General features: G+C 31.9%; 1 protein-coding gene across 2 annotated transcripts in view; it reads left to right on the top strand.

The window, feature by feature from the left end:
* Positions 1-9,977: 9,977 nt before the first annotated feature.
* LOC149240398 (plasmodesmata-located protein 7-like) overlaps positions 9,978-26,497 on the top strand; it is a 43,240-nt gene continuing 26,720 nt past the window's right edge. For both annotated transcript variants that reach the window (XM_089367294.1, XM_089367293.1), the window contains exon 1: positions 9,978-10,534. In XM_089367294.1, coding sequence (XP_089223420.1) covers positions 10,051-10,534 — 484 coding nt within the window. In that variant the 5' untranslated portion in view covers positions 9,978-10,050. The remainder of the gene's footprint in view (positions 10,535-26,497) is intronic.

Genomic DNA, 26,497 nt, shown 5'->3' with positions numbered 1-26,497 from the left:
GTATATCTTGATGACATATTGATTTTTAGCAGGACTAAAGAAGAGCACCTTCAACATGTTCGAAGAGTGCTAGAGAAATTACAGCAGAATAAACTACTGATAAACTTGAAGAAATGTACTTTCCTACAAAGAGAACTGGTTTACTTGGGATTTGTAATTGCAGAAAATGAATTGAAGATGGATCCAGAAAAGATCGCAACAATCGTTAATTGGCCATCACCGAAGAGCTTATTCGAGGTATGTAGCTTTCATGGGCTGGCAAGTTTTTATCACAAGTTCATAAGAAATTTTAGTGAAATCTGCGCACCTATGCTGGATACGATAAAAAATGCCAGTCAACCTTTTTGTTGGACCAAGGCAGTAGAGAACAACTTTCAGCTCCTGAAGCGGAAGATTATAGAAAGGCCGATTCTAAGGCTATCGGATTTTAATAAGCTTTTCCAAGTTCGATGTGATGCAAGTGGGACAACCATTGGCACTGTACTCAGTCAAGAAGAGAAGCCCGTTGCATTTTTCAGTGAGAAATTGAATGAAAGTAGGAAAAAATATTCCTCATATGACAAGGAATTTTATGTTATTCTCCAAGCTTTAAAGCATTGGAGACACTACCTACTGGGGAATGAGTTTGTGTTATTTTCTGATAATTTAGCACTACAATATGTAATGCAACACACAAATTGAACCACAAGCATGCCAAATGGGTGGAGTATTTACAAAGTTTGACCTTTGTGCTGAAACACATCAGTGGGTAGGCCAATAAGGTGGCGGATGCAGAAGAGCCTTGCTCTTACAGGAAAGTACAATACAGGTGTTAGGTTTCGAACACTTGAAAGATTTGTACTAGACCGACAAAGATTTTAAAGAGGCCTTTGAAGCCTGTCAAAATCCTGTGCTGAGGAACAAAAGTCCATGGTTGGACTACAACTTGCAGGAGGGACTACTGTTTAGAGGGGGACAGTTATGTATCCCTGATTGTTCGATGAGAGAAAATATTATACGGGAGAAACATAGTGGGGGTCTAGCCAGACACTTCGGCATAGACAAAACTTTGGAGCAGCTCGGACACTTCTATTATTGGCCAAGAATGCGAAGGGATGTACAGCGGTATGTGAATAGGTGTAAAGTCTGCCAACTAGCGAAGGGACATAGTCAAAACACTGGACTTTACACACCACTACCTGTTCCAAGTAGACCATGGGACTCAGTCAACATTGACTTTGTCTTAGGACTGCCTAGAACACAATGAGGATATGACTCAGTGATGGTGGTGGTAGACAGGTTTTCGAAAATGGCTCATTTCATCCCTTGTCGAAAAACTAGTGATGCCACTCATGTAGCTCACCTGTTTTTCATAGAGATTGTTAGATTACACGACCTACCCAGATCTATTGTTTCTAACATGGACGTAAAATTCACGGGACACTTTTGGCGCACCTTGTGGAAGAAGTTGGACACACAGCTGAACTTCAGTTCTGCATATAATTTGCAGACTGATGGGTAAATGGAAGTGGTGAACATGAGTTTGTAAAACTTTTTACGAAGTTTGACTGGGGAAAACCCACAGTTATGGGATCGTGCTCTCGCTCAGGCAAAATTCGCTTATAACGATTTGTTGAACCGTAGCACCGGATACAATCCATTTCAAATCTTATACGGCATGCATCCTTGCAGAATACATGAACTACTGGATCTGGGAAAGTTGGAGAGAAGAAGTGCTGATGGGGAAGATTTTGCTGAAGCAATGAGTGAACTACACGAACATGTAAAACTAAAGTTGAAGGACAACATGCAAAAATATAAACAACAAGCAGATTTAAAGCGACGAGAAGTCCAATTCAATATAGGTGATGAAGTCCTTGCACACTTAAGCAAAGAACGGTTTCTAAGGGTGCGTACAACAAGCTAAAATTCAAAAAGATCGGTCCGTGAAAGATTTTGCGTAAATTCTCAGCCAACACCTATGAGATACAGCTACCACCTGATATAGGCATATCTCCTATTTTCAATGTGGTAGACCTGTTCCCATATACTGCCAACCCGGAGGAAAATAGTATGGTACGGCCAGAACGGGACACCCAAGTTGGAGAGAGTTCTTAGATGAGTCACATGCCTTCGGTTCAACCCCATGAGATCAAGAAGATTCTCAACACAGAGGTAGCCAAGAAGACTCGTAGGAAAGAGTATCTACGATACCTTGTCAAGTGGAAGTACCGTCCAATTGAGGACAGTTCGTGGCTCGACGCGACACAAATACATAAGGCTGGTTATTCTGTGGAGGAGATCATGGAACGAAGCCATGACTTTTTCTTACCCCGAGAGCCTGATGCAGGAGCATCTAGTTGAGGGGTCAAGACGAAAGAAGAGGTTGTTTGGTCTCTAAAGAGGACAGAGGAGGAATTTGCTAAGTGAACAATGTGGTTGTTTTTTTTACTTTTATTTGTTTATGTTGTTTAATTTAATAAAAAACCAGTACGTAGGAAGGTCAAGAATTAATTAGGATAATTGTTATAAACAACTAGTTTTATTTTCATAATAATACTGTAAGACAATAACAGTTCCTGGAACTAAATACATGTAACCAACAAAATGTAACCAACAACAGTTGGAAAAGAAATAGTTCCATACAAACAGTTCCTGACAATCATTTTAAAAGGGGAACATAATACTATTGTGCGGTTCGACTTTTTGGAAGCTAATGAAATATATCTCTGGGCACACAGACATTTCTCTCTAGCGTCCTGTAACTGTTTAATTATTTATATGACATTCTATTGATTTCCATTCACAATACAAGTCTGGTCTTTATTATATCCTATAAGTATATTTACATACATGTACTTCGAATTATATTGGTCCAAGCGAGCATACGAAACCAGATAAGTTGCAAATACAATCCAAGAATGTGTTGCAGAGACAAGACCCACGAACCCTGATACAACAAGCATATGAACGCCGAAGAATCCAGGACAAATCGAATATCTCGAGCATCAAATATACAAACAAGGTGTAAGCATTGACAAACAGGGAACCAAGCAGAGTACATAGGTATGCCTGAAGAACAAAATTCATAATTTCATTTATAAAATAAGCACGATAAAAATCTCTATTCAATCATACATTGTTCCAAAACCCTGTTCAAATAATTATACAGTCCATGCTAAAACATATTACAAGTTCGGGATAATATACTGTGCGGGCCTAGAAACCCTAAGGCCAACCTACAGCTATCAAATAACAAGAACGATTGTGCAAGCCAACGGCTGAGACTTCACACAGTCGACGGTTCAATAGAGTTTGGAAACAGGAATTACAATAACCCCAAACTTAAGGCGTTGAATGCAAATAACAAGAAGAACAAAGAATGACACTACCCGGGTCTAGCCGGAGTTTTGAACAGCCGGGTTCCGAAGTCCTCCAGGTCATCATACCTGCAACGACAGCCATTCAACAAACTTCGTGGGAACTGAACGGTAAAGTAATGCGATAACAAATGGAATAATAAACCTGGTTCCGATATTTACCTAACAGAGGCAAGTTGCGGTCATGGCAGTTCATTAAGGTTACCCTGCTCGCGAAGAAACAAAGACATTAGTCGACTAAGGGAAAAGAGGAACTACTGACAGCATAGAACCAGAGAGCTTACCCTTGCAACGTTGAAGGAACCGAAGAGAACTGCAACCACATCCTATTCGAACCTAAGGAAAGACGACCAGAAATTCAGTAATTGTCACCTAGAAAGGTTCAAGCCGGAAATAATCACATCAACCAGACAAACCACCAACATTGGCACCGCATACAAAGAAGGCACAGAGTTACATTAACCAGCAAACTACAAATACATAATAATATACCAAAACAAGTGCAGGTAAAGTAGCAAGACCAAATTTACAGTGGTAACAACACTTCATATCGAACGAAGGACGAAAACTTTCAGGTCAAACACCGAACCAGAGCACATAATAGCAGAAACCTTGCACAGAAACAACCCTGGCTTACTAAGAACACAGAGCTTACAGATTGAACGAATGTGCATGCTAATGATTTACGCTACGGTTTGATCACCCATACCGAGGTAGGGTCGACAATCCCAAGGGTGGACACTTGTCCAACAACAAAGGCATAAGGTACCAATTACAAGTGCAGACTCCAAAAACCAAATCAAAATCATTCCAATCAACCGCTGGATGAATCATCCTTACACCTAATCTACCTGCCATCATTAAATTCCCTTAATTCACACATTAATAACCTTGTGTGGTGTGACAAGGGTGGGCTGGACCCATCAATTATATTGATATATTTTATTCACAAATCTACAAATCTTTCTTGTACATATTATAACTACATAATTAAAAATGATTGGGTAAGACCTAAGATTGAATCACAACAACTGTTTTTATTCACCTCAATATCAAGATATCCCCTTTGGGCTTAGAGGAATTACTCATCGAGATTCTCAACTTGTTTAAATTTTTGCGAGAGAGGCTAACATGTCTTAAGGGAGTAATTAAACCCGCTAGTTACCGTAGAAGCTATTGACCTTTCACTTTCATTAAGTGATTGTTAATAATAGATATTACATTAATCGTCAAGTAAGGGTAAACCAAGTGTTTAAGATGGGTTTTTAACACATTCTCCACCTGAGCTCGATTCCCCGAAATGACATGTTAAGCCTGTTATGATGATGTTCGAGGAATAGGTGGCTAAAGGAATAAGTGGCCCTAGTGAGTATTATGTTCTTAGTCAATATAGGATGTTCTTGCTAAGTCATATATTCCTAGTATATTTGTCTTACACGTAGATCATATATACTCTTGGTGGTATAGCGGCAATTCAAAGGTTTGATCCTAGGCCTAGCCTAAATAACTACCAATCCAACGTGATTTAAAAAATAAATAGTAGATATTACATTGATTATTGAATCAATGAAAAGACAATGCCAACCCACAAAGCACTTCAATAAAGCACTTATTTCTTGTCATTTGAAATAATGTGGAGATAGTATTTTTTTCTCAGTTTGACATATTTTTTTATTCACTTTTCCTAACTTTGATTAAGTAATGGATTTGAATCTCATAAGATTATGAAAAAATTTAATATTTTATAAAGTTGTTTTAAAACATAAGAGTGATCTTCTTTATCTATTTTAAATTATGATTTTTTTGTAAGAATACAATAGTATAATTTTTAATTAAATTTTGATTTTTGAATATTTAAAATATATTTTTTAATGTATAAATAAATTTAATATCTTATATAATTTTTGAACATTTAAATTATATAGGTTTCATATTCAAATTTATATTTTTAATAATTCCCTACAAAATTTGACTTTAAAAAATATACTTCAAAAGTTAAAATTAGAAAAATTAATTATATCCATAAACATCCCTATTTCAACTTCTGGATGGAGGTTAGTTGATTTTAATTTTTTGAATGGATAAATAGGATTGAGTGTTGGCAGAATATAGTCCAGTAACCCCATGGAGCGCCCAGATTAATCCAAGAACTGTATTATTTTCCTGCTCTCAATAGAAAATTTTAATTGAAACGCCACCATGGCTAACTTGATGGCCAAATACCTGTCCCTCACACTGCTTTGACTGTTAAAAAATACCAAATACGTGTCCCCGCCACTGCTTCGACTATTAAAAAATGATAATAAAACGACAACGGTGGGAAAATTCATGGGTCGAGTGGTGCCCATGAAACGACTTTGGTTAATACAATTTAAACAACTTTATATCTGCGCATGCAATTGATGTGGCTTAACAATCTGGTTTTAGGGATGTGCCATTGTTCAAGGATATGGATCGGATTCAATTTTTATTTCATATTTGCTTAATGACTCAATAAGCATACTTATCACTGCACATTTATTGCTATAAATTTGGAGGATTATCACTGCACATTTATTGCTATAAATTTGGTGGATTCAAATATGTAATCTGATGTATATAAAAAAAATTCTTATAATTTTTTTTTTTTTTTTTTTTTTTTTTTCAATATTTGGTTTTTAGGAAAGTATGATTTGGATTTGAGATATTTTGTTTTTAGGAGAGTATGATTTGGATTTGTGCCTATATGATAAGGGTTTTGTTCAACATAATTTGATTATCATTTCTTTTAGCGTGATTTTGAATGTTTTGTTTGGTTCGTTAGTGTTATTATTTCTCTACTTAATTTTAAGTAAAATTGAAGATTCTTCAATATCACTTTCATGACTTTATTGTCATTTCCTCTAGCCTGATTTTGAATATTTTGTTTTGTTCGTTAATGTTATTATTTCTCTACTTAATTTTAGGTAAAATTGAAGATTCTTCAATATCACTTTCATAACTTTATTGTCATTTCCTCTAGCCTGATATTGAATGTTTTGTTTTGCTGGTTAATGTTATTATTTCTCTATTTAATTTTAGGTAAAATTGAAGATTCTTCAATATCACTTTCATGACTTTATTTTCATTTCCTCTAGCTGGACGTCGCGTTATTGACCGATCCTCGGGGTCATGGTGGTGGACATGGAGTATATAATCTAAGAATATGATTAAATTGTTTTTTAAATGAATTATTGTTTTTTTAATTGCATTCATGAGACTTCGCACTTTCACCGACTTAATTTTATTCATATTATTTTTTTATATTGTTTTTCTTGCGATAATCTTTTTTGGATTAATCACATTATAAATTTTTGTTAGATTTTTTGAACCATCTAATGTGATGGAAAAATTAGTTAGTTAAAATGTTTAAATAGCAAAAATGCATTTGTTATAGAGTTAACCATTACTAAATCGCTGTTATGAATTAGTTTTAAAAAATAGTTGAATACATTTATTATTATTTTGTTATGTTTTATTTTAATTTATTAATATTTTTAATTAAAATAATATTGAATTTAAAATTAATTAGATTAATTTAATAATATAATAAGAATTGAATATTTGTAAATATATAATTAAAAATAAGTTTAATATGGTTAGATGGTCAAAAACCAGTTAAATCCTAAAGACATGAAAGGGGTGTACTCCATCCCATGTTCTCGTGGGATTCCCTACATTGGGGAATCCCACATTGGGAAAACTGGTCGCTCCATTAACCAAAGAATCCAAGAACATGCAGCAGATATTAAGCACAACCGCTCTCGTTCCTCGGCTTTAGGTGAACATGCAGTGAAATCCAATCACCATGGTAATCCCCAAGATTAATCACTTCCATCATAGAAAGCTTCCAGAAGTCATTGAAATTGAAAAATGTAAGCTTCGAGAAGCCATTGAAATTGAAAAATGTTCTATTAATATTAAAAAAGGAAATATGGTTGGAAGTTAAGTAGAAAATTGAAAAATGTAAGCTTCGAGAAGCCATTGAAATTGAAAAATGTTCTATTAATCTTAAGAGGGACGATAGTTGGAAGTTAAGTAGAAGTTGGATCCCGCCCTCTTTTCATAATTTTTATATTTTTCTAATTAATAATTGATTATTTTTATTTTTATATTGCAATTTATATCCTCTTTGACCTCCCTATTAAAATATTATTCATTCTTTTTATATAATAATATTTAAATATAATTGTTGAATATTATTCATTTTTAATAATAACCATATTAAACTTATTTTAATTATATATTTACAAGTATTCAATTCTTATTATATTATTAAATTAATTTAACTAATTTTGAATTCATTATTATTTTAATTAAAAACATTTATAATTTAAAATAAAACATAACAAAATAATAATAAATTTATTCAACTATTTTTTAACGGATCCTTGCGATTTAAACATTATGATTTACTGATTTTTTCACCTTTGTCCTCATGATTAACCACAAACTCATGGTGTGATTAATCCGAAATAATTTATCAAAATTAGTATGGATCACAAAAGTCTAAAATCAAGCATTGTTTCTCTTGTTATTTCCATATTGCTTTTCTTGTTATAAATTTTGAGTAAGAAACTTGTTGTTTGGTGAAGTCTTGTTTTTTTTAAAGTTTGTTGGGATTGTTCACTTTTAGGTTGTTATTAAATTAAGGATGAATATTTTTATATACTACACATTTTTTGATAAAATGTTATTATGTTTCTACCATCGTTTTGCTGCAAAAAATATCCAAGTTCTTTTTTTTTTCAATTTTCTTTAGGGACCATTTATTTGCTAGTTTCACATCTTAGATAATGGGAACTAGTTGTGCAATTAAAATATTAGTTTTTCCTTTGGTTGAAGATGTCAAATACTCTTTAGCATCATGCTTCCATATGAGGTGAAATTCCTTAATATTATATGTTTTTCTACTTACTTCTTTATCCACATTCTAAATTTTTTAAAGTCACATAGATCTATACTGATCCATATTTTCTATCTTCTTTAAATAACTTAATCATTAAAATCTCAATTAAAAACATACCAATCTCAATTAAAAATTTATCATATAAAACCATTAATTTAACCTCAACTTAAAAAAATATAAAAAAAAATATCATAATCATGTGGGAACATTGATTTGACCTCAACTAAAAAAGAATATCATATAAGACATTAAGATGGATGCTTTTAGTACCTTTTGTGATTATATGGATGATTTTAGGATTTTAAAACTACTTGTGATTAGATGGTTGTTTTTGAATTCTAGCCATTTGTGGGTTGCAAAGTCATTTTAGGACTCTAAAATTATTTGTGATTAGATGGATGTGATTAGATGGATGCTTCTTACATTCTGGCCATTTGTGATTTGAAAAATTATTTGTATTTATTAAAATATATGGACTTGGTGACTCTGGCTTATAAGTTTAGTGCATGGATTGTTATTTTCATATATTTACTAGCAAATATAGTAGGTACTTAAAATAGATCTATATTGATTTATATTTTGAATATTTTTTAAATAACTTAATCATGGAAATCTCAATTAAAAACATACCAATCTAGATTAAAAAATATCATATAAAACCATTAATTTACCTTCAACTTAAAAAATATAAAAATATAAAAAAAAATATAGAACATTGATTTATCATAAACTAAGAAAAAATATGATAAGAATATCATATAAGACATTAAGATTGTACATTTTGTGATTGTATGGATAATTTTAGGACTTTAAAACTACTAGATGGATGTCTTTTGAATTTTCGCCATTTGTGAATTGCAAAGTCATTTGAAGACTCTAAAATTACTTGTGATTAGATGGATGCTTCTTGAATTTTTGCCTTTTTGATTTGAAAAGTTTTTTTTTAATTATTAAAATATGTGGATTCCGTGACTCTGGGCTATGAGTTTAGTGCATAGGTTGTCATTTCCAATGTTGACTTCACTCTTACTCATCATATGGGTGAGGGCCATTACTTCTTCATAGGGGTCATTCACTATTCATATGGTAAGGGTGCGTAAGCACGCTCGACGATCGATTAGCCGAGAACTGCTCGCTTTGCTCCCCCGATTATGGATGACACGGCACATATAATAACCTGGCCTATGGGATGGTCAATTCTCTTCCCTATATCTTCTATCTTCTTTCTTCCCCCTCCTTTTATCCCAATCCCGATCTCCTCAGTACTTAAACAAATTGCAAGTGTGAGGCTTCTAAACACCATTTCATTTATAAATAGAAGCCATGGGTTGCACTAAAAGGAAGGAATTCATTAGTAATGTTATGTTGGAGGAATGCTTTTGAGACCTCGACTTCGTAACCTTAGTGGAGTCTTTCACTTCTTTGGGGAAGGTGAGCGATAAATCCCTCTCCTAGACAGTCGAGTGTGCTAACCCATCTTCACCATATGAATAGTGAATGACTCTTATGAAGAAGTAAGGGCCCTCCGGACCCGGGGATTGAAGTGGGTGGGTAAATAAATTGGGTGGATGGGTAAATAGTGGGAAGGTGAGCCATAAATCGATGGCGGCCCGGGGTCGAGCGTTCCGTAGGGGTAAGCCCCGGTAGAAAGGGGAAATGGGATGAAACCTCGAAACTAAAGGGGTTTTGGATTCACTCTTTAATGATGACCTTGGGTTGAGGAGGAGCTCAACTTAGCAGAATACAATTTTTTCTCTTTTCTGAATGCAGATGGAAAAAGAAAAGAACGTTCATGCAGTCGGGGCAATGGCCGCGAGGATGAGCCTGTTACTTGTTCTCTGTGTGGCTGTGCATATGCCTCTCTCAGTGGCTGAGCCGTACACTAATATGGTTTTGTATCATTGTGGGAATCACAGCGAATATAGAAACGGTAGCGCCTTCCAACGTAATCTAAACAAGGTTATGGAAAGACTTGTGAAGAGTGCTTATTACAGCGCATACAATACTTCCAGGTTTGGTGACGAGGGTTCCAATAGTACTGTTTATGGTTTTGTCCAGTGCTTAGCAATTCTAGAGCACTGTGAGTCTCATCGGTGCGCATCTACGGCGAAGACCACGCTTGTTCAGATATGCAACGGCACTTCCGGAGACATTCAACTAAACGGCTGCCGCTTAGGTTACGACGAAAATCCGGTGGAATTTGCCTCTGTGGTTTGGTCTCAATGTCAGAATAACAAATATAGAAATGGTATGTCATCAGATTTGTTAAATACTTCGTTTAAAAAAAGATTCGGATGCGGGGTTTTACTTGGTAATCTTAAAAAACACTTCAAAAACCCCAACAAATTTATTTTTTTAACTCTGTCACTGTATATTACAATTTTTAAAACCCTTAAACCTTATTTTTACGGTTTTCCCATGTTATTTTAATATATTTTCTTATTTCGGTCTTTAAAGTACTTTTTTATTTCTATCCCTGGTATGGAAACTTGAAAGAATTGACAAAACACAATAAAAAAAACAAGGCAACTGCGTAGCGGCAGTCCCTGCCGTATTGCCTGTTCTGTGATGTTGTTTACATTATGGTTAAGTTTTTATGAAATACTTAAACGTAATACTTTTACAGAGCAAAACAAATGGTATCAATTTGCCATTAGAGAATTAGTTGCAGGAGACGGTGCACAAGCTCCATTTGGAGCTACAACTGTGCTGAAAAATCAATGTTTTTACGTCTGAGTTGGGCCTTGGAATTTTATAGAGTTTGTTCACCGCATAATCGTGGAAACAAACAAATAGCTTACATTGGTTATGACCTCAGAGATATGGCAAAGATGGAAATACAAACGTAGATTTAGGCCTCTTTTTGTTCTCTTAGCAATTGATCTTTTTGTGAAGGCTTAAAATAGGATTGATATGAAAGGGTTTCCCCATTCTATTTCCACAGAGATGCTGGTATGAGTAGGCATGGTGGGTATAAGATCTGTTGATAGTTCTGTGGGAGCCTTTTCTACTTGTTTCCATCTAGAAGGCAGAACCTATTCGTCCTGTTTAGTGGGAAATTCGACGACCCATCTAACATAAAGTGGATATGTTCGGTTATAATGGAGTACCGGCAGTCGTAATCGAGTAGATAACTCCCTATCTGGATCGGCACCATCGCCTGCCTTTGGCATTTACACATCTACGTACTGGATCGGCAGCATCGCCTGCCTTTGGCATTTACACATCTACGTACAGGTAGCAAGGAAACTCTTATTGTATTGTATAGATCATAGAAAAGTAAATACTGCCTGACATATAAGGCAAATAGCTTTCGTTTTTTTTTCGGGTTGTTATCTCGATTCGCTTGTTGTCATTCAGAAGGTGAAACTATTTGCCTTGCATGTCAGGTAGTATTTACTTTTCTATTATTTATGAAATAAAAATTTCCCGGATAACAATGGTTCGATCAGCCAAATCGGCTATGATCGAAAGAATGAAAGGTAGCCGTCAGGGAAAGAGGAATCTGGGAATAAAAAGAAAAATAAAGTTATCCAGATGTCAGAATTAATTGGGAGATAGATCTCCTATCTATCTATTTAGAAATGTTCTATCTATCTATTCTATTTACAGATTTCCTATCTATCTATCTATTTACATATGTCCTATCTGTTGATCTAGAGCTCCTGCTCGTAAAATTATGATTTTGAAAAGCGTGACTGGAGGAAATCGTGAATCTAATCGTTGATAAAATGAAATAGATTTACTGGAAATATTTGTAGTAAATGGGATTTACAGAGTCGTAGTTAATCAAATATTAATAAGTCATGGTATTTATTACCGTTCGGAATTAGACCATAATAGAATTAATTATATTTATACTGGCACTCTGATTTCAGATTGGGGAAGAAGATCTAAATGAGAGATCCATGTGGGAGAAAGGATATGGGCTTGTGTAAGCAGAAAACAAAAAATATCTATTCCAGTTCTATTATCAGCTATGGGTTTAAATCTCGAAGAGATTCTGGACAATACTTGCTATCCTGAAAGATTTTTATTTTTATTGAAGAAGAAGGAGAGGTGGGAGCCTGAGGAATATTTATGGTCGAGGGAAAAGGAGCTAATCTGAATCTAATCATTGATAAAATGAAATGGAGTCATCTATGGAGGTCAAGGAATTGAATTGTCTTAAAAGTGACTGGAATCAAGGTAAAAAAATTTCAAAAAATCTTGTAGAAATGTTGGAATCATGTTTTTTATGGTGGAATGGATTCAGCACCATCAAAAACATCTAGAGCACTTAAAATTATGAATTTTGGATTCAGCACCATGAAAAAAACATGTACAGCACTTAAAATTATGAAAATGGATTCACCACCCTCAAAAACATACTTAAAATTATGAATTTTAGATTCAGCACTATGAAAAACATCTATAACACCTAAAATTATGAATTTTGATAGCTTTATTTATATTTAAAAAATGGCTTTTCAATTTTTTTTCAAAATATGACTTAAATTTCCATAACTCTCAAAGCAAAAAAAATATTTTTAGACTACTGCAAATTAAATGAATATACATTTTTTTTAAGAGATAGGTCAACGATGGAAGTTCTTACTTAAGAAGGTGAGGGATTGTCGATCGACCACACACAGAGGGACTGAGTCACTCGACCCTCGCAATGTGCCCTGCATGCAACCGCTAAGCATGCATTATTTTATTATATTTTAAATAAATTTAAATTTGATTTTATTTACATATTTATCTAAATAAAATAATAAATATATAAAAATATAAATAATTGAAATAAAATAAAAAAATTAAAAAAATATTTAGGTAGGGAGGTTGGGCATGTATGCACCACTTGCCCCTTTCTACTCAGAGTTGATAGCATGCAACCTACGTTGCATCAGTATAATCACTTCACTCTTCGTTTTGGTAGCAACAGGATCGATGGGTGTTTCTGTTATGAGTAGTGAGTATTAGGAAATGTTTCAATAACAAATATTTTCTGCAGATAGTCGTTTGTGCAGATCTCTACCAAGTAATTTATTTTAAAATGTAAAAATTGTTATTTTATAATGTAAAAATTGTTATTTATTTTACAAGTTAATTGATGACCTTTGGCATAGAAAGTTGTAATGGTACAAATCTAAATTCCCTACCAAATAATTTATTTTTAAAATGTAAACACTGTTATTTTAAAATGTGAAAATTGTCACCTGTTGTACAAGTTAATTTCTCATATCGAAGTTTTTAAAATGTAAAATAACTTCTCATATTGAAGTTTTTAAAATCTAAAAATTGTTATTTACAGTTAGGCTATTAAAAGTACTCACAATATATAAATGTCTGCATTGCTTGATTAAAGCCTGTCTGTATTGGTTGATTAAAGCTCTTCAGTAATGTTATTTGAAGATTTATCTCCTTGTCTAGTCCATCTACTTTTGAAGCTCCTCAAAGGAAACTGGTAAACTCTGCAATGAGATAGGGTAGTTGTTCCTAAAACAAGGATGGGGTAGCGTTTCCTAAAGTAGGGATGAATAGGGATGGGCATCCTGCAATATGTATGGTTCTTTCCCAGTACAGAAATCACTTACTGAACCATATATTTATCTCATTGAACCCTTCTTTGGATAGGTTGTAAACTCCTTCTCCCAATAGGCCATTGTTATAGCATCTTAGGTTTAGCAACTTCTAGCAACTACGAGAAACCTGACAAATGGCCGACATGCTAATAGCAAGTTACACCACACACTTTGCAGTACACTCTTTGGATTGTGATTAGCAAAATGGAAAATATGTAGGTTAACATTAAATGTTTTTAAATTAATGTTGAAACCATACTAGCATTAAACTGTGTCTAATTAAAATTCAAAACCTTCCAAACAATTTATCCTAAAAAAATCATGTATCACAAAAATCATACATTATCACGAGCAATAAGACGTCCAAGTTGTAACTTTAGATAATAAAAAATTCGCCAAAACATTTTTATTAAAACATTGGCTAAAAATTAAACACACTGATAAGTCAAATAGATTTAATATTGATGAACAGTCTATCAATCGTTATAATCCCTTCTTTGTCGTAGGCAAGGACTAATAAGTAACTCAAATGTACTCGCATTCCAACATAAACATATGTCACAGTAATAATATAGTCTGCTTGTGTTATATGTCACTGTAATAATATAGCCTTTCCCGAAAGTAGTAATAATATACTACTTTCGCACTTGTCTTTAGCATAATATGATTATGCATTTTTTAAGTGGAGAAAAACACGCAATCTAAAAAGAATAGCTCATGATATAGGCTTTTACAGTTTGTATTCTTTATACCATGGCCAACCTGACATGTATCCAATGCCATTTCACGGTCCCTACATATACACAAGTGTCTATATGGCAAAAACATAATTGAAACAACAATATTTCGACTGATCTTACAAATTATTTGGCCTCTATGATCCTTGCTACTTCTAAGTGGTTTAGCATAACTAACCTCTTCATTGGGATTTAAATGAGCTGTTCTACATCATTTGCCTCATTATCACCACATCCTTTTATGGTTTGCTCCTTGCTTTGCACCACTTCCCGCTGAAGATTAATTTTAATGCTGTCACCATCGCTTCATGATTTCTAGCTTTGCTCTGCCATTAATGGGCTTCTAGTTACAAATGTTTAAGCCTCTCCAATTCCATTTTCTATGATTCACATTTTCCATCGCCAAGTCCTTATCCATAGGACTCCTTGGAAAACCTTCTTCTATGACATTCAGAAAGGCCCTCAAATTCCTGTGCCTCTTCTCCATAATAGATTGTCTGAGATATTCCCATATCATTTCAAAGCATATAATCAAATTGTTTTAGGAAAAAAATGATGAAATTTCCAATACATTTTTATTCCTTCCAAAATGCAACCACAACAGATTTTATGGATTACACCGCCTATCATTTCAAAGCTTAAAACCAAATTTGTTTTAGGACAAAATTGATGTAATTCCCAATACATTTTTATTTTTATCAAAATGCAACCATAGTAGATTTTATAGAATACATCCTATCAAATGTCGATGAAAATATTGCAACATTAGGCCTACCATGTCTACCCAGACTCTATTATGCAATTCCAATTCAGTCCATTCCAAGTGAAATGCAACACATATATTACAACTCTAAACATTTTGGATATGACAAGTTCTAGGCACAACGACAATAGATGAAAATAGTTCCCTCTCAATATCCTAACCAAATTATACTTGGATTTTATGATGATTCTAGATATCACCACAATGCAATCTTAATATGTGTGTCTTAATAGTATCAATGTGCAATGTCTGCCACTTCTAATTAATTTGATTTTATTACGCCGATAGGTGTCCCTCTTATTGGAATTGGCCATTTTAATCGTTTTTCTAATTAATCTTTTTCATCTAACAGTCTAAACTAAAAGATGTTAGCATATTCTCGTTGTTGCCACTCCATCAATGAATGAAATTAAAAACCATAACTTCCTTGCATATCTAAATCAGTTGTTTAAACCCTATTTAAATTAATTTTTTACCAAAGGATGATTAAAATTTTACTGTGTCTCTCATTTATCTCCACGTATAAGGATAACAAAAATGATATTAAAAAAATCAATAAAAAGTATATGAAACAATATAGAGCGACAATTTTCCTTCTATATGCGCAACCTGGCAGATGCAGTTATCCCATCATTTAATCATGAAACGCTTTACGATTGGCATTCTCCTCCACTAGTAGAACAAAGTACTCCAAATCCACATAGTTATCCCATCACTTATCATAAAAAGCTTGGCGTTGGCATTCTCCTCCACTAGTGGAACAAAGTACACCAAATCCACTACTTCAATTCAATAATTCTGTGTTTGCTAAATGGATGGGACCTTGTAGGAGTTGATTGGCTTTTAGAGTGTGCTCTCATATGACATGAAAATTTCAACTTGAGTATTCATGTTACTGTCTTCTTTCTCAGATGTTTCCAAAAAGCACCGTGTTGCTTTGGCCAAGGAGGGACAAGCCATCTTTTATATACTTAGTCATATATTGTCTTGTGTTGGGATATTAGGTTTAGTTAAATTGTACATAACAGCCTTCGTAATTATAATAAATTTTTTAAACTTTTTATTGTTATTTTGTAATTCTAATATATAAGGAAACCTACACCATAGGGAATAAGATCACGAGATCCACTCTCACTAATGAAAGGTGATAGTATTAATCTCTTACTATATTCTAAGCTTTTCATGATTTCGCAAACATTGGATGCTAACCAACTTAATTATATATAATATGTTTTTATTCTATATCTTCTATTGTATTTAATTTTAGTTTTAATTTTAGTGACTAATTTACACCTTGGGTGTGGGAAACGAAGCACCAATTAGAAGATGAAAAACTATGCCTCAGAAAGAATTTCTTGCTCGGATTGCCAGGAGCGCTCTGCTCATGTGCCGAAAGAGGGTCGTGACATTGGAGAAGGTGGGTAGTTCAAGTCAGAATTGAGAGCGCGCATAATTCAAGTAATTATATGGGATCCACTATCCGGGTCGTGTCATGGACTATTTCTGCTTTTCAGCCTCGAGACCATTTATGGTGTAATCAGTTGGCTACCAGAACTGTGGCCTCAACATTTCATCCTTGAAGCCTTTATCAAGGTAACCCTATCATCTTGGGTTCAGTTTGGAGTTTTTCTTGTGAAGTGCTGGAAGTTTATAGCTCTGAAGTGCTTGACACTCAGGTTAGTGCATGGGAGGATTGTGTGTGTGAACGGCTCCATTATTTCATGCATAGATAGGGTGGCGAGGTTTGCATTCCCCATGCTAATTTTATCTTTCCTTAGTGAATTTGAATTTCTTGGGTCTTGGGCTCTTCCTATTCCATTATCTATTTTGGAAAGAAACAAGATGAAGTGACTTTCGATGTTGGTTTTTTTGGTTATGCTACCACTTCATTGGTGGTGAGCTCTTTAAGGGCACTAGTTTCTTCGAGTTCTATCTATTTTCAACATTAACAACTCACTAGACACTTCTCCTTTAGCTTGGGTGGGTGTTAAGCTCAAGGAATGGAATTTCTGGTGTCAGAGAAATTCCATCAATAGAGGCAATTATGTTGGTGTACAAGTTTCGTGCTTGTTGCTTCAAGCATGGATGATCCATCAACGCAGTCATCCCTGTAGAGGAGGTGGCCACAAGGGCATCAAAGAGCTTATGTGGAGAGGGCAGGTGAGTGCAGTGGTGACGAGCAAGGTGGCATTGAAATCGAGGGAGAAATTGTGCAAGGCCCTACCTTTTCTCTTGGTCCCATAATTCAACTTTATTTTCTTTCTTAGCTGGATTCCAGATCAGTTGAGAGATATCCAAACCAACCTATATATCCTATGTGAACACTTATATGAAGATCAAAATGATCGTGTTGGAGTATATTAATGATATTTAATCTTTAATCTATTTTTTTCTTTGTATTTATCATATATTTTTTTTCTAATTTAATAGTTACATAGTACCATTTTTAATTAGGTATGTGTTGAAAATAATAATGACTATTATTTCTCTGCTAAGATAAATTAATACAACGTAAAAATTAATTAGGATCTAATTGCTTTTGTTTCTTCACCTAAACCATTTTTTTTTTTACATACTTACTCCTCCCCCTCCTTGGCCAAAACAATACTGAGCTTGTTGGAAATGTCCGAAAAGGAAAAAAGGAGCATGAATACTAGGCTTGAACTTGTCATGCCATATCAGACCACACTCTAAAAGCCAATAGACTTCCACAAGGTCCCATCCATTTAGCAAACACCTATTCGATTTGAATTATTGAATTGAAGGAGTTTGTTTGGAGTTCTTTGTTCGAATAGTGGAATAGAATGCCAACATTCAAACGTTTCATGATTAAATGATGAGATAATTGCATGTGCCACTTTGCATATAGAAGGAAAATGGTTTATTGAGGGGAGCATTGGAATACTTCAAGATGGGGCTCCATGGTTAGCTGGTGAATAACACAACAATTAGTTTCACAAACTCATTATATTTTAACCAAACTTTGCATACAGATCCTCAAATGCTCTCAACTTTGTTAACACCATCTGTTCTCAACTTTATCACTTTCTCTCGCAAGCATTCATATTGAATGCAGAGTTTTTCATAGTGAAGATACAGAGAAACAAACCCAACAAAACCAACCAGGAATGGTTCGATAATTTTTTATATTTTTAGGTAGAGGAGGAATGACCTGTTGTAGAGTTTTATGAACCCAATGTTTCGGACTACCAAGTGAGTCCATCATCAGGGGAGAATGCGTCAATAGATATTCTTAAAATCATAATGATGTTCCCTAATTTTAGCTCTTGGATACATCATTATGATTTTAAGAATATCTATTGATGCATTCTCCCGTGATGATGGACTCACTTGGTAGTCCGAAACGTTGGGTTCATAAAACTCTACAACAGGTCATTCCTCCTCTACCTAAAACTATCCTCACCTGTATGGATTCATTATTTTTTTTTTTTTTATATTGTTACTAAGGGTTTTGCTCATTTTTGGGTATCCCTAATTTTCCATCAAAGTTCCACACCAATGTTGCATAGACTAGATAATCTATAAAGGCATCGTGTTCGTGATAACCAAGGGAACCTCCTATGGTTTTTTTTGCATGCATAAAAAGCATGCCAAACTTCCACACACAAAATTAATTTGAATGCAAAGATAAAACCAGAATGAAACAGATTTTTGATATCTAAAGGATGGTTTTAATTTATCTAATATCTGATTTACATGATCTAGCAACAAAATATATTCCAAATTTGATTCCTTTAGAGTGTACATAATCCGCGAGAAACTTTGAAGCTTCCCAACCAAATTAGCCATACAATCCATATGCTCTTTGAAAATTCTATAACAATTAAAAATTTATAAATCTATAGCAAGTGAACGTGTTTTATAATTTACTCTGGCATTTGGATTTAAATCATCCCATCCTTTCATTTTACAGAAACTCGTTGCGCCAATTCCATATTTTTAATTTGAATTACAAAGAAAATTACAATTTTATGATAAACTAAATGCTTAGAAAATACCAAAATGGTTAAACCCCATGCTATTGATATGGATATAATGCATCATGTTCTTTCGCATTTACAACATGTTGAAACAACTATTTATTTACAACACATAACAAAGTTTCCAGACATCTCACAATAGTATATGAATAATAAATATGAAAATATTTTCTATAAAAAAAACCTTAACTCTGAATTAAGGGAAAGTTCTAGACATTTCACAATAACATATGAATAGTAAATATGAAAATATTTTCTATAGGAAAAACATTAGCTTTAACTAAATTAAAGGAAAGCCTAGATGCTCTAACATATCATTAGCATATGTGATCTCCACCATTTACAATGTGAAGTTATTAAATATTTTAAAAAATTAACATTAGTTATTATAAATATTTAAAAGGTTAGTATTATAAATATTAAAAATTAAAATTTTAAATATGAGTTATTATAAATTTATATTTTTATTATTATAAATAAAAATATATAAATAAAAATTATTATTAATAATAATGAATTTGAAAACCATATTATTAATTAAAAAATATTAATAACATCATTAATACAATATTAATCATATTTAATAACATTTTTTATTTGATTAATATTAAATATTAAAAATTAACATTTTAAATATTAGTTATTATAAATATTGAAAATTAAGTATTACTTATTATAAATTTACAATTGTTATTATTATAAATAAATAATATATTTTAAAAATATATACATATAAAATTTATCATTAATAATAATAAATTTGAAAACAATATTATTAATTAAAAAATATTAATAATATTGTTAATACAATATTAATCATGTTTAACAACATTGTTTCTTTGATTAATATTATATATTTAAGCGATTAATAAATCTAAGGATTTAATCTCTTAGGTTTATTAATTCCATAGTCATCATAATCAATGTTTTAAAATTGTGGTCAACCTATAGTCAACAATATTTATTTTAGTAAACTAAGTTTATTTTAGAGTTTATAGTTTTTATTTTAGGATTTATATATCTTAGTTTTATAATATCAATCCTTTGAGTTTGTATTTCCACTGTTTAATATTAAAACTAAATCCAATGTACTAGTGGTTTTATATATAAATTTCAATGAAAAATTCATAAATAGAATAAAAAACTCATATGTCATCTCTACCCTTTAAAATTTTAGGTTATTAAATATTTAAAAAAATTAATATTTTTAATGTTAGTTATTATAAATATTAAAAATAACATTCTAAATACTAGTTATTATAAATATTAAAAAATAGCACTTTAAATATTAGCTATTATAAATATTAAAAATAATATTTTAAGTATTAGTTATTATAAATTTATAATAGTTATTATTATAAATAAATATAATATATTTTAAAAATATATAAATAAAAATGATCATTAATAATAATCAATTTGAAAATAATATTATTAATTAAAAACTATTAATAACATCGTTAATACAATATTAATCATGTTTAATAACATCTTTTATTTGATTGATATTATAAACCTAAGTGATTAATAAATTCAAGGATTTAATCTCTTAGGTTTATTAATTCCATAGTCACCATAATCAATGTTCTAAAATCGTGGTCAACCCATAGTCAACCATATTTATTTTAGTGAACTAGGTTTATTTTAGGGTTTATAATTTTTATTTTAGAATATATATACCTTATTTTTATAATATAAATCCCTTGCATTTAATATTATTCCCTTGGGTTGATAACACATTGGGGTTTCAAATTATTCCCTTAGTTTTATTATTCCCTTGGGTTTATAATATCAATCCCTTAGGTTTATTAATATAAGGGTTTGTATTCCTAGTGTATAATATTGTTCATAATGTTTATAATATTAATCCTATGATTGAATATTAAAACTAAATCCAATGTCCTAGTAGCTTTATATATAAATTGCAATGAAGAATTCATAAATAGGATAAAAAAACTCATATGTGATCTCCACCATTTACAATTTTAGGTTATTAAATATTAAAAAAAAGTAACATTTTAAATATTAGTTATTATAACATTATAATAATTGTTATTATAAATAAATAATATATTCTAAAAGATATTTAAATAAAAGATACCATTAATCATAATGAATTTGGAAACAATATTCTTAATTAAAAAAACTATTAACATCGTTAATACAATATTAATCATGTTTAATAACATCTCTTATCTGATTAATATAATATACCTAAGTGATTAATAAATCCAAGGATTTAATCTCTTCGGTTTATTAATTCCATAGTCACCATAAGCAATGTTCTAAAATTGTGGTCAACCCGTAGTCAACCATATTTATTTTAGTGAACTAGGTTTATTTTGGGGTTTATAAATTTTTATTTTAGGATTTATATACCATAGTTTTATAATATCAATCCCTTGGGTTTAGTATTATTCCCTTGGGTTTATAACACATTGGGGTTTTAGAATTATTCCCTTATGTTTATTAATGTAAGGGTTTGTATTCCTTCGGTATAATATTATTCATAGGGTTTATAATATTAATACTAGTGTTTAATATAAATCTCTTGGGTTTATAATCATGGTCAACCATGGTCCAATGTCACATTGTAACAAAGACTGTCTCAATATGAAAATCAACCATGGTCTACCATGGTCAACCATAGTCTGACATCACATTGTGCCAAAGATTGTCCCAATATGAAAATGAAGCATGGTCAACCATGGTTAACCATGATAATTTTACGGTTTAAAATATTTATATTAGGGTTTATATATCTTATGTTATTTATCCCTCGTGTGCAATATCATTACCTTGGGTTTTTAGTATTGATCCCTCAGGTTTATTAATCTAAGGGTTCATATTCCTAGGGTGTACTATTATTCATAGGGTTAATAATATTAACCCTTGGGTTCACTATAAATCCTGTGGATTTAGTTAATTAAATTGGATTGATAATATTCATCCCTTTGGTTTAATATTACTCCAAACAATAGTCAACGATAGTCAACTATAGTAAACCATATTTATTTTAGTCAACCATGTTTATTTTAGGGTTTGTGTACCTTTATTTTATTATATTAATCCCTTGGATATAATATCATTGGTCAACCATGTTGCAACGTCGCATTGTGACAAATATTGTCTCAATATGAAAATCAACCATGGTCAACCATCATAATTTTAGGGTTTAATTCCCATGGGTTTACAATATAAATACTTTGGGTTTATTAATCTAAGGGTCCATATTCCTCTGTTGTACTATTATTCATATGGTTCATAATATTTATACTTGGGTTTAATATAAATCTCATTGATTTAATTAATTAAATTGGGTTGATAATATTCATCCCTTGGGTTTAATATTACTCCCAACCATATTTATTTTAGTCAACCATGTTTATTTTAGGGTTTATAATATATATTTTAGGTCTTATATACCTTAGGTTTATACTATTAATCCCTTCGGTCTAATATACATGGTCAACCATGTTGCAACATTGCATTGTGAGAAATATTGTCTCAATATGAAAATCTACCATGGTCAACCATGATAATTTTATGGTTTACAAAATATATCATAATCTTTATATACCTTAGATTTACAATATTTATCCCTTGGTTGTAATATTATTCCCTTGGGTTTTTAGTATTGATCCCTTAGGTTTATTATTCCCATGGGTTTATAATATAATTCCATTGGGTTTATTAATCTAAATGTTCATATTCCTAGCGTGTACTATTATTCATAGGGTTCATAATATTAATTCTTAGGTTTAATATCAATTCCATGAATTTCATTAATTAAATTGGGTTGATAATATTCATCCCTTGGGGTTTAATATTACTGTCAACCATAATCAACCATAGTCAACCATGGTCAACCATAGTGAACCATGTTTATTTGAGTGTTTATAATATTTATTGTGGGGTTTATATAACTTATGTTTATAATAGTAATCCCTTGGGTCGAATATTATTCCATTGAGTATATAAAATTTTGGGGTTTCAGAATTAATCCTTGGGTCCAATATTAATTCTTAGGTCTGATATAAATACCCTAGGTTTATAATCATGGTCCAACATAACATTGTGACAAATATTTTCTCAATATGAAAATCAACCATGGTCCAACATTGCATTGTGACAAAAGATTATGTGCATATGAAAATAAATCATTGTCACCATGGTCAACCATGTTGCAATGCCACATTGTGACAAAGATTGTCTCAATATGTAAACCAATCATGGTCAACCATGAAAATTTTAGGGTTTACAATATTTATCTTAGGGTTTATATATCTTCGGTTTATTATATTTATGCCTTCTCTGTAATATTATTACCTTGGGTGTTTAGTATTGATCCGTTGGGTTTATTATTCGTGTGGGTTTCTAATATCAATACCTTATGTTTATTAATCTAAGGGTTCATATTCATAGGGTGTACTATTATTCATATGGTTCATAATATTAATACTTCGGTTTAATTTAAATCTCATAAATCTCCAAACAATAGTCAACCATGGTCAACCATATTCAACCATAGTCAACCATATTTATTTTATTCAACCATGTTTATTTTAGGGTTTGTAATATTTATTTTAGAGTTTGTATACCTTGAGATTATAATATTAATCCCTTGGATATAATATCTATGGTCAACCATGTTGCATCATCACATTGTGAAAAATATTGTCTCAATATAAAAATCAACCATGGTCAACGATGATATTTATGTTAGGGTTTATTTACCTTGGGTTTATAATATTAATTCCTTCGGTTTAATATTTTTCACTTGGTTTTGTAATCCTTTGGGATTTTAGTATTAACACCTTGGGTTTATTATTCCCTTGGGTTTATAATATACATATATTGGGTTTATTAATCTAATGGTTCATATACATAGGGTATAATATTATTCATAGGGTTTATAATATTATACATAGGGTTTAATATAAATCCCTTGGGTTTATAATCATTTTCAACCGTAGTCCAACATCACATTATGACAAATATTGTCTCAATATAAAAATCAACCATGGTCAACCATATTCAACCATGGTCAACATTGGTAACCCATTGGGCTTATTCATAGGGTTTATAATATTAATCCTTAGGTTTAATAAATCCCTTGGGATTATAATCATGGTAAACCTTAGTCAACCATGGTCCAATGTCACATTGTGACAAAGATTGTCTCAATAAGAAAATGAACCATTGTTAATCATCGTTAACCATTGTCAACAATGGTAAACCATTGTTAATCATCATAGACCATGGTAAATCATGGTTAGGCATCATCCTATGTCACATTGTGACAATATCAAAATCAATCATCGTCCAACGTTGCATTGTGACAAAGATTGTCTCAATATGAAAATCAACCTTGGTAAACCTTAGTCAACCATGTTTTTTTGAGGGTTTATAATATTTATTTTAGGGTTTATTTACCTTCGGTTTATAATATTAATACCTTGGGCTTATTAATCCATGGGTTCATATTTCTAGGTTATAATATTATTCATAGGGTTTATAATATTAATCATAGTGTTTGATAAAAATCCTTGGGTTTATAATCATTGTCAACGATGGTCAACCATGGTCCAATGCGTCATTGTGAGAAAGATTGTGTAAATATAAAAATCAACTATGGTCAACCATGGTCCAACATCACATTTTCACAAAGATTGTCTCAATATGGAAACCAACCATGGTCAACCATGGTCAATGATGGACCAATGTTGCATTGTGGCAAAGATTAGCTCAATATGAAAATCAACCATGGTAAGCTATAGTTAACCATGTTTATTTTAGTGTTTATAATATTTATCTTAGTGCTTATATTCCTTGGTTTTATAATATTAATCCCTTGGGTTTAATATTATTCCCTTGGATTTATAATCCGTTGGGGTTTTAGTATTAACCCGTTTGGTTTATAATATCAATCCCTTGGGTTTATTAATTTAAGGCTTCGTATTCCTAGACAAATATTGTCTTAATATGAAAGTGAACCATGGTTACTTGTTGTCAACAATGGTAAACCATTGTGAATCATCGTCAATCGTGGTCACTCATGGTCAATCATGGTCGAATGTCACATTCATCTGAAATTTTCTCAAGCATTGCATTGTGACAAACATTGTTTCAATGTGATAATAAATCTAATAATGTTTGTTGCAATGTTATATTTCATTGAAATTTATTCAATGTTGTAATGTGACATTAGAAAATTGTGGTTTAATATTAGGTTTCTAATATTGTGTTTAATATTAGATTTATAATTTTAGAGTTTAATATTGGGATTCGAATAATAGGGTTTTTATTATTGGGTTTAATATTAATCATAGGGTTTGTAATATTAATCCTACTATTTATATCAATTCCTTGGGTTTATTAATCCCCTAGGTTTATAATACTAATACCTTGGCTTTATTAATCTCTTATGTTTATCAATCCCTTAGGATGATTAATTGCTTGGGTTTATGATATTGAGAAAATATCTTATTCTTATTAATCTCTTAGGTTTATTAATCGCTTAGGTTCATTAATTGCTTGGGTTTATTATATTGAGACGATATTTCTCATTGTGAGAAATATTTGTCTGAATATGAAAATCAACCATGGTCTATCATGGTCAACCATGGTGCAACGTCACATTATGACAATGATTGTCTCAATATGAAAACCAACCATGATCATACATGGACAATGATGGTCCAACGTCCCATTGTGGCAAAGATTAGCTCAATGTGAAAATCAACCATGGTAAACGACAATTAACCATGTTTTTTATAATATTTATCATAGTGTCTATATACCTTTGGTTTATAATATTAATCCATTGGGTTTAATATTATTGCCTTGGGGTTTTAATATTAATCCCTTGGGTTTATAATATCAATCCCTTGGGTTTATTAATTTAAGGGTTCATATTCCTAGACAAAGATTGTCTTAATATGGAAATGGACCATGGTCAAGTGTTGTAAAATAACCAACCATGGTCTACCATGGTCAACGATGGTGCAACATCACATTATGACAAATATTGTATCAATATGAAAGCCAACCATGATCAACCATGGACAATGATGATCCAACGTCGCATTGTGGCAAAGATTAGCTCAATATGAAAATCAACCATGGTAAACGACAATTAAC

This window comes from Pinus tabuliformis, chromosome 8 (assembly GCF_031772625.1).
Source record: "Pinus tabuliformis cultivar Carrire ecotype Pingquan chromosome 8, CPIR1, whole genome shotgun sequence".
NCBI classification, from domain to species: Eukaryota; Viridiplantae; Streptophyta; class Pinopsida; order Pinales; family Pinaceae; genus Pinus; species Pinus tabuliformis.
This window is presented reverse-complemented; position numbering and strand designations above follow the sequence as displayed.